The sequence below is a fragment of the Eublepharis macularius genome, chromosome 2, assembly GCF_028583425.1.
Source record: "Eublepharis macularius isolate TG4126 chromosome 2, MPM_Emac_v1.0, whole genome shotgun sequence".
NCBI classification, from domain to species: Eukaryota; Metazoa; Chordata; class Lepidosauria; order Squamata; family Eublepharidae; genus Eublepharis; species Eublepharis macularius.
In genome coordinates, this window is record NC_072791.1 from 180858311 (window position 1) to 180870932 (window position 12622).

The following is a 12622-nucleotide window of genomic DNA, read 5'->3' on the forward strand; positions in this document are numbered from 1 at the left end:
TACATAAATGAAGTAAGTAAATAAATAAATTTTAATTTGGTATTATACTTACCACCTATGAGGCCAAACAATGTGCAACGGTTTTTGCTGACAGTCCAGTCCTTCTGGGCTTCTGCAAAGACTACTAGCTGCATGTGGCTTATCTTCTCCTTGACCATGAGTTGAGCTTTTGGAGGATGTAGGCTCATTCAGTTCCTTTACTGCTGTTAGAGGGTTATGCAGTCGCTCTTGAAAAGGGATACAACATTCTGTCTGTGTTTTGCAGTCAACAGGCCCCACGTCTGAGTTGCTATTTTTTATTAAACCCTCAGTGCTGTTGTTCTCTTGGAAAGGCAGACTCATATACAGGTGAGTATTTCCATTTCCTTCAGATCCAGGTGGGTTCTCATTAAGGGCCAATGTGTGTCCTGGTATAAACCTATCATTTAAAAAATATAATTTTAAATTTTAAAGAGAGACAGAGGTCCTGAATCTGTCAAAGATACAAAACTGATATTTATGACCATTGCACCCATGGGAATGTGGTACAGCAAACAGGATTTTAGTCACAAGAAAATACAGGTTTTCAAACTAGTATATAAAGAGCTTCTTCAAAGTAATTACTGCTTTATCCTCACCAAACTGTAAATAAGGGCCATTTCACTTACACATAGAAGCCACTTAAATACTTCCATATATGGATTATGCTGACATGTCTGAGAGCCATTCACTACCTGAAGGGTTACAATTACAAGGAGAAGTTCCATGTCAGCTATATCAAAAAATCTTGAATATGGTAGTCATAATATAAGATGCCTTCCGAGAAACAATGACAGATAATTTGCAGACACTTGAACAAAGATCCTCATGGTCTGTGCCTGGAATGAGCATCATCTTCTACTAAGGACTCTGGGCATTCAAACCGCACATCCCTCTTCATGGGCAGAAAGAATGGGGTAGTGCAGAATGGCCCCTTGTGACAGACTGGCAGCACTGAGCCTCTGGATTGTCCAGGCCTAGCACTAGTAGGAACTTAAACTTCTGCCTTTGATTGAGGAGGGCCTGGACAGTCTAACCGGATGTAAGAGCTCCTTGTAGGAATATATAAACTTTCAATTTCTTAAAAAAATTAAAACATTGAACATCAGACAACATAAGGGCACATACCTGCTTAAATTACACTGACTGGAAATCAACCAAGACTGTAAGAGTATAGGAGGAGGCCTATACTCTTTCAAAACTGCATCAGGTGCCAACCTCCAGGTGGTAGTTTGTTTATTTATTTATTTGATTTATATCCCGCCCTCCCCATGAATGGGCTCAGGGCGGCTCACATCATCATAAAATACAATAAATTAGTCATCAGCTATAAAATCAATAATGCTCTTAAAACTCCCAGAATTACAACCGATCTCCTGGTGACAGTAGGGTTGCCAGATCCAAGCTGGGAAATTCCTGGAGATTTGGGGAGAGGAGCCTGGAGAAGGCAGGGGATAGGGAGGGAAGGTACCTCAGCAAGGTATAATGCCATACAGTCCACCCTCCAAAGCAGCCATTTTCTCCAGGGCAACTGAGCTCTATGGTCTGGATATCAGTTATAATTCTGGGGGATCTCCAGCTACCACCTGGAGGCTGGCAACCCTATGTGACAGAGATAAGTTCCCCTGGAGAAAATGGCTGCTTTGGAGGGTAGTGCTTATGGCATTATACCTCATAGAGGTCCTTCCCCTCCCCAATCCCCACCCCCCACAGGCTCCACCACCCAAATCTCCAGGAATTTCCCAACCTGGACCTGGCAATCCTTGAACTGCCATTTCTATCCCAGAAAGTCAGCACTAATAAAATGAATGATACAAGTCAGGCAGGAAGATTGTCACAACATCTTCCTGGAATGTTTGCTTCTAAATTGAAGGTGAATAAATTCCTAAAAGAGACTGAAAGGAGGTCAATGTCCAGGCTTAAAAGCACAAAGTCTCCCTGTCAGTCTGGAACAAATTAAGGAGAGACTTTCATATAACACCCACTGCTCATCTGCTGTACAGCAATAGTGAAGCGAGGCCACAACTTTAACAAAATCTACGTTTTACTCAGTACTAGAGAGCGTGAAGAATTTCTCATCAAATCAACACTGGCAATAAAGATCTTAAGAATTTTTAAACCTAGAAGACAATAAGAATATGTTGAGTAGTCTGATGGGTTACCAGAGCAGCCAACAGGCGAGAGGGAGGGGGGATTTGCTCTCATATGCTATTTGAGTTGGGTCTGAGTGGTCTGAGGAGAAGCTCAAAGGGGAATCTTTGTCTGGGGTCCTGTGGTGGTTCTTAGGAGCTCTAGGGACCATGCCTGGAACAATAGACCACAGGCTTAGGGGCTTTTTGGCGTGGCTGCTCTTAGTTCAAGGAATATTCCTTCCAGAATGGTCTGTCTGTCCTTTCATATATATTTGCATTGCATATTCTGTATTAGAATAGCACTGCTATCTGACACAGATCCTGTCTTCTATTTAACTTGGGCTCTGCTCAGTAGGGTTGCCAGCTCCAGGTTGGGAAATTCCTGGAGAATTTGGGAGAGGAGCCTGGAGAAGGCAGGGTTTGGGGTGGGGTGGGGGGGAACTGATTAGGATATAATGCTAGAGAGGTCACCCTCCAAAGCAGCCATTTCTCCAGAGGAACTAATCTCTATGGCCTGGAGATCAGTAGTAATTCCGGGAGATCTCCAGCCACCACCACCTGCTGCTCAGTGTTTTTCCCCAAGATCCATAACACCTCTTTGCAGCCCAGGTCACTGTCTTTTCTGCTTGTAAATAAATCCTTCTAACTTCCCTAACCTGCACCTGCTCTTTGCCTTGCCTTCAGTTGTACTCCTTCACCTTTTTCACATCTTCACTTCAGGGGTTCCTAGCTTGGAGCTGGTCCTGGGTTTGCTATATGCCATTTTATTAAACTGTATTTTTTAAAAATAAAACTTAGTAGGATATTTCCAAAATCTACTTTGTCCTGTCTCTCAGATACATGCAGTTGAGCCGCCTCCAAAATTTGCCAAAGGCTCAAGAGCTGATGGCATTTGATCACCCTTCCATTAGGATTCCTTGCATCAACAGAAGACAGAAAAGGAAGCAATTTTACTAGATTCCCATTCATTGCTGCAGCACCCTGTCTTGTGGAACATTTTGCTTGCAAGGTTCTCCTGATCCTCACAGAAGAATTTGGGGGCAAACAGCAGGCGACATGAGAAATTTCCACTGTGCCAACACCTTCCATGAATTTTTCCAATGGATCCAGCCCATAAATAATATAATAAATATATTAAAAACTGACTCTGGCTTGTGTTCTATGTTGTCTTCTACCTCCTTGCCTATTTTTTTTTTCTTTCCCCAGTTATACGATGTCTTTTTCTAGCTATTTTCCGGATTCCAGTCTTCTTAAATCCATTGTGTGATTTTCTGAAAGATAGCTCAGTGAATGGCTATTATACAAGATGTACATGGAAAGCCCACATGCAATTAGGGCTTGTCATCTACTTGCATTATACATATAATATTAATTACCTTGACAATTTTTAAGAAGTCATTTTGGAATGCCATTTTACTGAATGGTTTTTATAACAAGATTTATTTTATTATATATCAAGGACCAAGAATTATCTGCATTAACTTGGCATTGTTTTGGCACAAAGTAGTTCTGTATATTTTATTAGCAATAATGTAGACATGATAAAGCATGCAGCCAGAGAGCCACAAAAATACCAGTGTAGCATTAATGAAAAATATATTTTAAAAATTAATTAGAAGGTATTTAGTTAGTTTAGACACTTGAGCATTCACTAAGCTTCATTATGTCTAAAAACATCACACCTTTTATAATCCCTGGAAGACAGGCCTACATATATCTCAAATTATACAAAGTATAACCTTTATTGTCAACATGAGAGGAATGGGATAACTATTTCCCAGCTACGGCTAAGTCAGTCTTGTACAGCACTTGAACACTTGTACAGTTCATTAGAACGTAAACACCAGTCTGATACTGCACGTCTATCAAAAGTGCATGCATGGACATATGACGAGGAAATATATTTTTACACAACCTGATAAAGAAGAAACTCAAAGCATTGCCAGAAAGATTTAACCAGCAAGTGGCACCAACTCTCACAAACTGCAATGAGGAAAAACTGCGTGCAGTCATCAATGCTAGGAAAGATTGCATTCTAACTGCAATATGATACCTGCAACTGGTTCAAAACAACTCAAGAAGAAGTGAATGAACTGGATTCTTAAAAAACTGCAATCAGACAAAATTCACCAAAGGGATTTTGGGTCCCATCCTCTTCCCATTTGCAGTCGCTCGTGTCCCCGCCTCCCCAAGGGAGCCTTGGGAATTCACTAAAGAAACATGGGGGGTAATTTCTCCACACGTTCCTTCTGGCTGCAATCCTCAGTATCACATCCCATAGTCAGACAGCTGTTTCCACATTACTCAACATTTAACCTAGCTCTTGTTCGTAGATCATGGATTGACACGAGGAATGCTGTTTTCAAAGATCCAGGAGAAGCAAAGTGAAGCTTTACCATGTCTCCTTTCCTTGACAACATCTTTTCAGCTTTGTATAGGCTGCTTGTTCCACTTAGGCTTTGTCTGAAACATTCTATACACAGTATGGATTTTCTCAATTTCTTCTCAAAAACGTATACTAGGCCATGATGATAGTTGTGTGCCTTTCCTTATCCTTATACAAAACAAGAAAGTAGCAGCAATGGCCACAAAGATCTTAAACCACAAGCCAAAACTCTAGAAGAAATGCTTATTTCATTAGAGACCTCAGTTTTCCATTTCCCATTCTTTCTTTTCATTGCTTTTTTTGGAATAGATTACCATAATTTGGCCCTCCTTAAAGCTAGTAATTGGTGGTTAGTTTCAACAGGCAGACTTTTAAAAGGTTCCTTTCTAAATTCATGAGTAAGGTAAGTTGAAGGCTATGAAAAAAGCAGTTCCTAATAAATGCTAGGGGAAAGGAGCAGTTGTCATCAAAGACGGCGAAGGGGGACACTTTTGTAGAACGTTTTTGTAGAACATTTCACAATATGAAATGTTGACAAAAATTGTGCAAACAGCCAAACTACAAGTGTCCTTTAAAATTTTTCTCTGATGCAGGGAAACCACTTACCTGTGAGCAGATCCTGTATGGCTGGGAGAACTTCTGTATGATATGTGATTGGGTTTGAATAAATGTACATATTATCAAAATCTCAGTATAGGTAGCTTTTGAAATATTAAAGCTTGAGAACATTTACAATTTAATCAACAAAATAAAACCAAAAACAAACCCACCACTTTGTTAGAAAGAAACATGATCCTATATTTTCTTTCATGCACTTTTATAGTAACATGCCATCATAAACAAAAGAACATTTAAATAGTGTGCCTGGAGCTCTCAGATGATCAGATTAAAATCTGCCCTTACCAATTAAAGACTGCCACTGCCATCATTAATATATCTAATTCTCAACATGGCCCCATCTGTGGATACTTAAATTGGGGAAAGGTGAGGATATGGGGGCTGCCAGAAGGAGAGAAAGAGATAATAGTGTGGGGAGGGGATACAGGGAAAGTCCTTGCAGGTTCCCCATTGTGCAACTCAATCTGCTTCAGCTGGCATTGCGCAACTTGGACCAAGAGAAAGGAAAGAGATAGGAGGAAGGAAAGATAAACCTGGGCGGGGGGAGAGCTAAAAGGAGAAACCTGAGGATGGGGAAGGGAAACAGAAAATAGTGGGAGACAGAGGCTGCTATGTGGAGAAACAGAAAAGATAGGTGGGTGGGTGAGAAGGTAGGATAGGTAGGTAGGTGGGTGGGAGAAAGGGGGAGAAGGGGAAGGACTGCTAAGGGGAGGTAGAGAGCAAGAGACAAAATGTACATTAGATTCCTGTCCATGGCTCCTCATTTGTACATTCTAAAATAATAGTGTACACAATGTTCTTCATTTTTGGTCAAAATGAACAGTCACTGAGTTGCCATATAATGGCAGTTGCATGGACGGGCAGGGACATCTTGGTTGGCTGAGCATGACCCATGGGCTGATACTGCACACTACTTTTGTAGGACAAATTACTCAGATCTCCAATACTAGAAAGCTCTATTAGTAATGTAAAGAAAAGCAGTTCTCTTTTCCTGAATTTAGAATCTGACTCCTCCGAGATGTAATCTTTCTAGTTATATATAAATATAGCAAAAAATAAGCCTTGAGAGTCCCACAAATATAATAAATTACCTGTCAGCTTGGTGCATTTGACTGTAAACGCTTTGTTGAAACACTACGGCAAAAATAACTAATTCTTGACTATATAACAGAAGTCTCTTAACATGCTAAAAGTCACTATAAATGTCACCCTGAATGTTTGACATTTAATCTGCCAGATTTGCCATTCTTTCTAGCTTGTATAATACACATTCACTACATAGAAAACAGCCGTGCCAACACACCTATGCACATTAATTTGCAACAGAGACGTGTAGCTTCACTGTTTACGCATAAGATGTCATCGTGTCCTTTTGTACATGTTTATTCACAACACCTCATTTAGCTTAATGAAAAATTACTTATGAGGATCAGTGTTCTTCATTGGTTCCAACAGCCAATGCATACACTATTTTATTAAAAACACCACCAAAAGAAGAATGGAAAGATACTGATGTCATTGTCAAAAGAATATAAACCACATTAGAAGCGCTGGCTGCAAGGCTGTTTTTGGTTAGATCAAATTATTAGAGAAGCAGCTCTGGACTATGAACTGAACACTGTATTTTGAAGAGCTATTTTTCATAAACAAAACAGATAAAACATGTGAACTTGAAGAATATCCTTCATATTCACTTTTAAACTTCATAGGGGGGACATGCATCACAACGTTTTCTTGGCAGACTTTTTGTTACGGGGTGGTTTGCCATTGCCTTTCCCAGTCATTTACACTTTACCCCCAGGAAACTGGGTACTCATTTTACCAACCTTGGAGGGATGGAAGGCTGAGTCAACCTTGAGCCGGCTATCTGAACTAGGCTTCCGCCAGGATCGAACTCAAGTTGTGAGCAGAGCTTGGGCTGCAGTGCTGCAACTTACCACTCTGCACCAAAGGATGTTCTCTCATGGGTTAGTAATGACTCGGTGCTTGCACAGGGGGCTCACTTTATCTACCTTAAACGTCATAGAGCGTTGACTTGAAAAAAACCTGGAGAACTTCTCCAAAGATATGAGAAAACAGAAATTCCCTAAAACAGGGGTTTTTTGCCTTTAACTTCTTAATGTCTGTGGAAAGGACATTCAAAACAATCTGTGTTCAGGTAGCGATCAGAGGCTGACTGGAATATTGAAGCAGCCCTGGAATAAACAGCGCTACAAGGTCTGCTTGGCTCAGGCTGTAGCAGCAAAAGACAATGGGAGAACCTGCACCTGCTGTCAACTTTGCCATGGCCCAGGTACATGCCAAGAATACTCTGTGGCTGTGACAAGACCACTAGCCTTATCTTGTTCCTGGCTGTCAGTGGTCCTGAAAGGAAGGAACTTTCCCAGTACATTACAGGGTGACACCCCCCCCCCAGTAGAGGTCTTTAGACAAGGTGATATAAATCCTCGTTCCAAACCTCAAAAAAAAAAAAAGATCGCTCCTGAACAAGGCCATTCAAAGGGCTAGACTGAGGGAAATCTCACCACAAGGCAATCAGTCTTAAGACTTCTAGAAAACCAAAAACCTTAAAGATGCTCATACTATTCCAACATTTTTATTCAGTGTTTTGCTAACCTCAAAAATGGGTTGCTGGGTGAATCTGCCCATGTCTTTCTTAACACATTCTAGATAGGAATACCCTTCACATGTGGATGATTTCCAATTATACGAAGGGTCATGAGATGGACAAACAGTGAGGTATGTAGGATAGCTCTAGAGACCCTTGCTTCGATGATACTGATGAAGATTTTTAGGAGAAAGCTAGTATAGAAAGATTCCCATGGGGAATACTAAAGAAAAATTTCATCATTTTTAAGAGTGAGAGTCCAGTACAGTTGCTAACACATCAGCTTTTACAACAAGCCTATGAGAAAGCTCAGGCTGAAAGGCAGTGATTTGCCCAAGGCCATTCAGGAAGCATTAAGAGAGAACAAATGCTTATACCTAGGTTACCTATTTCAAAAGTCAACACTCTTTAGTACACTGCTGCCCAGTAGTTGCAATTCACCATTCTGTGTTGATTTCATGTCCCCAACAAGTTTCCAATTGTTGTTCCTTCATCCTATTAACAGTCTTGCATTTATAACATGTGCATTGAACACACGAAGCTTTCTTGCAATGAATCAGACTGTTGGTCTGTCAAAGTCAGTACTGTGTACTCAGATTGGCAGCAGCTTTCCAGGGTCTCACCGTAGAGGTCTTTCATATCACCCAATCCTTTCAACTTGATATGCCAGGGATAGAACTTGGGACCTTGTGCATACAAAGGAAATGCTCTATACTGAACCCTGGCCTCTCTCCTCTACATAGAATTGCCATATGAAAAGAGTTCATAGAGGGGGGGAGCTTGGCATGTGCCCAACAGATGAAGCTGAATTGATTACGATAAAGTAGTGAAGTTAAGACTTGTGTCTGACATTATTCATAGTGACCTGTGTGTTTCACTATGTGTAAAATGCGCAAAAAAATCACTCAGCCCTTTTTCTGGGAAGCACCCAGGATAGAAATTGTGCTGACTGAAATGCAGATAGGAAACAAGAGCAATGAGAGTGGCATATGGCAAGAGCAAGGACCAGAAGGAAAGAATACACAGATACTAAAGAAGATTTTTTTAAAAAGGAATTCTTATTCTAGAGCATTACATGATTAAGAGGGTACCTGAAGAAGATCAGGTATACTCTTGATTTAAAGTAAGGTAGTAAAAATAGATTTATAAATGCGGAAGAAGGAACTACAGGCCTTTGTAACATTAAAGTACTTCCAGATGCCACCTCTTTCCCCACTATTTTGCTGGAAGAGAATTCTCATTCCTTTGGATTTAGGATTCAAAAGTGCCAACAAATTTCATTTTATTTCCTCAGCATTTCCTGCTCTTTTCAATCCTCTTGCCAATCCGATTTCATTCTCAATCAACTGTGTTTTCAACATCTTCCTAGTACTCATCTCCTCCAGGCTGTAATTTCTCAACCGAAGAAGGAGGGGCACAAAGCACCACATAAGAGCCCCATTGTGGATTCGTGGGTGGATCTAGAGATCTGCATTTCTCTTTCAAAAAGCCAAGACATACTGTAAAATGAAATGCTTTGTTTTGCTTATCAGAAACAGGTTCTGTGTGTACAATTCACTTAGCCCTTCTTCTGGGAAGCACCCAGAATAGAAATTATGCTGACTGAGAGGTAAGACTGAATTATGCAAAGGAAGAGGAAAAGACAGAAGCTATTCCCAAAATAAACAGAAACCTCACAGATGTGCTCTTTTTAGGCTTTGATTCCTTTGGGCCCCCCTCATTCCACACCCATCCAGCAAAACCATTTTAATCTACTCTGTACTTGTGGGATTATTGCTGATTTAATACCAATTTGTTACATAACATATTGACCCCTGAATGGCTGGCAAAAAGGCTCCAAGCAAACAGACCAAAAATGCTCTTAAATCACTTTGGATCGTTTTAAAGTTTCTATGTACATTCTTTTATAATTTTCTATTCCATAAAAGTAAAATCAACCTATCTGCAAGTAGTAAAGAGAACTGAACAATCAGGCAAACAAACAGTTAATTTTACAAAATGCTATATGTGTTTAAAAGTTCGTGTGAGTTGTTCTTTAGGGTTAATTACAGGCAAACAAATAACAGCAACATAAATTCATGAAGATCTCTGTCTTTTTTGGCCTTTGCAGGAAACGTAAGTATTTAGAAGCTTGGAAGTTAGTGGCAAAGCTCAAACGGAGATGCGATGTCATCGCATTTCTTTTTCAACTAAATTCTCATTCAGGTTTTTGACTTTCAATTTATGTTGACTCTGATCTTGGTAATGATTATGCAGCCCTTCCCGGCTGCCTAGCAGAGGCTCAGCAGGGGGCCGAAGTTTGCCCCCCTGGAAGGAGGAGGAGACAGACCTCTCTACTCTAGGGCATACAGGTCCAGCCAGGGGGTGGAGACAAGAGCCCGGGAAGGCAACTCCGCCCTCTGTGGCTTCAGTTGTTCCGTGCGATCAGACAGAGTAGGAGGTGTGTTTCGGAGCTCCTGCTCTTTCCTTCGCATGGAAGAATCTACGGGAGAGCAAGGCATTGGCGGCAACAGTTGTGTCGAGCGGCGCCTTGTGCCTGCTTCCCCAGTTTTGCTGCCTTCGTTGTCGGTGGCAGCAGCAGCAGCTTGTCAGGTGGCTTTGGTGGCGTTTGGAGGGCAGCGTTGAGAAACGTTCCCAGCAGCAATCCACTTCACGGGGAACAGTTTGGCTGGCACAGTAGTGCCGATTGGCCCCGGTGGGGCGTTTTCTGCTGGGTGAACAGAGGGAATTGTTGATCCTTTTCTCTCCCCCTTTAGGCTCCTATCGGGGGTATTTGGCCTCAGTGTGCTTTTGGCGCATGGGCCAGTTGTAGCTGCGAGGCCCCTTGCAGCGAACGGGCCTTGCGCTTCCAGGCCGCAGTGGTGCCTTAGGGGCACCATTTTGGTGGGCTGCCATTTTGCATGCACTTTCAGTTGCGGCCGCCATTTTGTGCGGGGCGGCTATTTCAGTGTGCAACTGGCTGTTTGCACAGGCTGGTAAGGTGGGGGCTGTATGGTGGCTGCTCTCTCATTTAATAATCTGTAGTGGGGTGGCAAGCCATTGCAGCGCTTTTGTGGCATTATCACTACTTATTAGGGGTCTCTGGTTTTCACTAATCTCTCTCTTGGAGTATAAATACCCAGTAGTGAAGCAAGACAGCTACTTGTATTACATGGTGTGTTTGTACTTTGTAGGGATGGCGTCCAGAAAGGGCAAAGGGCAGCCCAAGGGCAAGCAGCCTGCTAAGAAGCAACCTCCCAAGAGAGTCCCCCCAGCGCTCTCCTCCTCTGAGGACGAGGGGGACAGTAATTTCAATTTGGAAATATTGAAGCATTTGGAGGCTTTGGAGAGGAAAAAGGGTGCCACAGCTCCTACTGCGGACATGAGTAAGCGTAGCAGGCCTGTGAGAGCAGCATCTAAGTCGGCCTTTCGCTTAGAGTTATTGAAATGCCTGTCTGCCCTTGAGTCTGATGTGGGTTCCTCGGATACTGGACCTAGCACTGCTCATGAGACACACGGAGCGGAGGAACACATGGTTTCTGAGATCAAATCAGAGGGACAGGCTGAAGGTGGTCAGGTTGCGGTGGCTGTGGAGCCTAGTGTGCCAGAGGGGGTAAGTCTGCCCTGCCTCAGCAGGTGTGTACCTGGCGATGGGGACCCTGGAGTCAGGCCGCTGCCTCCGGGTCCCTTGGTACCTCAACACTTTCTTCTTCCTCTTACACCTCATCTTGGCTGATGCCTGGGCAGATGGGTGGTCGGGTTCGGCTTCTGGTGAAGCTAGTACCCAGCCTGCTGGGCCGATAGTCATGCTTTTAGTGTGCCGCCTGTGAGCTGGCAGTATGGAACATATCCTCCATGGAGCGTTATGCCTTACAGTGCTTATGGTCAGGTCCCATACAGGGCGCTTCCCTTTGAAGATACAGCCCTGCCCCTTGGGGATCATCTTACTCAGGCTATCAGAGATAAAATAGTCAAAGGGGAATACGTGGATGTTTTCACCCTTCTATTCCGTGAATTGGAAAAGAAGGATAAGGACGATCTTGATGAGGGACAAAGAGAAAATTAAGCGAAGGAAGGTTGACCGTAATTGGCACAACTGGTTCCTGGGGTTTTTGATATATATGGGGGTTTTGAGTAGGGCCCAGCCTTTACGGTCGGTGTCCCTATTTCAATATCTTAACATCATCTATAGGGGGTACACTGACTTGGTTGGTGCTGCATGGCTGCAGTACGATGAAGAATTCAGGATGAGGGCTGCTCTTAACCTGCAGCTACCCTGGGATCAGATTCATCAGCAGCTGTGGCTGCAGGTGATGTCCCCCGCAAAGTCAAATTCAGGTGATAGAGCAGACAGTGGTCACCTGATTCACTGCCCACTAGTGTCAGCAGGGGCTCGTGCCCCTGAAGGTCAGCAGTCACAACTCTGGTTGCTTTGCTGGGATTTCACAGCAAAAGGGGCCTGTAATAGGAAAGCCTGTAAATACAGGCATGAATGTCCCTCTTGTGCTGGCAACCACCTCTATGCTGCCTGCCCTGGATCCAAGCAGGGAGGGGGTGGTAGGCGAACTGGTGGTGGAGGAGGCCAGCAGGGAACTGCCAAGGGGAACCAGCCCAGCAAGGCTGAAGGCAATTGATTGCTGGTTGTCATTTCCGGTTAGGTCGGGGCACTGTGCCCATGTGAAAGGTTGGAATGGTTTTTGTTAGTTGGTGGGTACTATTTTCAAGAAACTGTTTTGTTCGGGCAGAGATGTCCCTTCCTCCATGGCATAGTTTCCCTTGAGAGGTGATGCTTTTCTGTGGGGAGGGCCCCTTCTGCATTGGCCAGGGTGCACCGATAATGCCTAATACTAATGGAGTTTTCCTAGGTTTGACTGATGCCAG

General features: G+C 43.0%; 1 protein-coding gene across 3 annotated transcripts in view; it reads right to left on the reverse strand.

Annotated features, from left to right (window-relative positions):
* Positions 1-12622, reverse strand: part of GTDC1 (glycosyltransferase like domain containing 1) — a 273602-nt gene that overhangs the window by 57096 nt on the left and 203884 nt on the right. For all 3 annotated transcript variants that reach the window (XM_054971576.1, XM_054971578.1, XM_054971579.1), the window contains exon 5: positions 53-418. In XM_054971576.1, coding sequence (XP_054827551.1) covers positions 53-418 — 366 coding nt within the window. The remainder of the gene's footprint in view (positions 1-52; positions 419-12622) is intronic.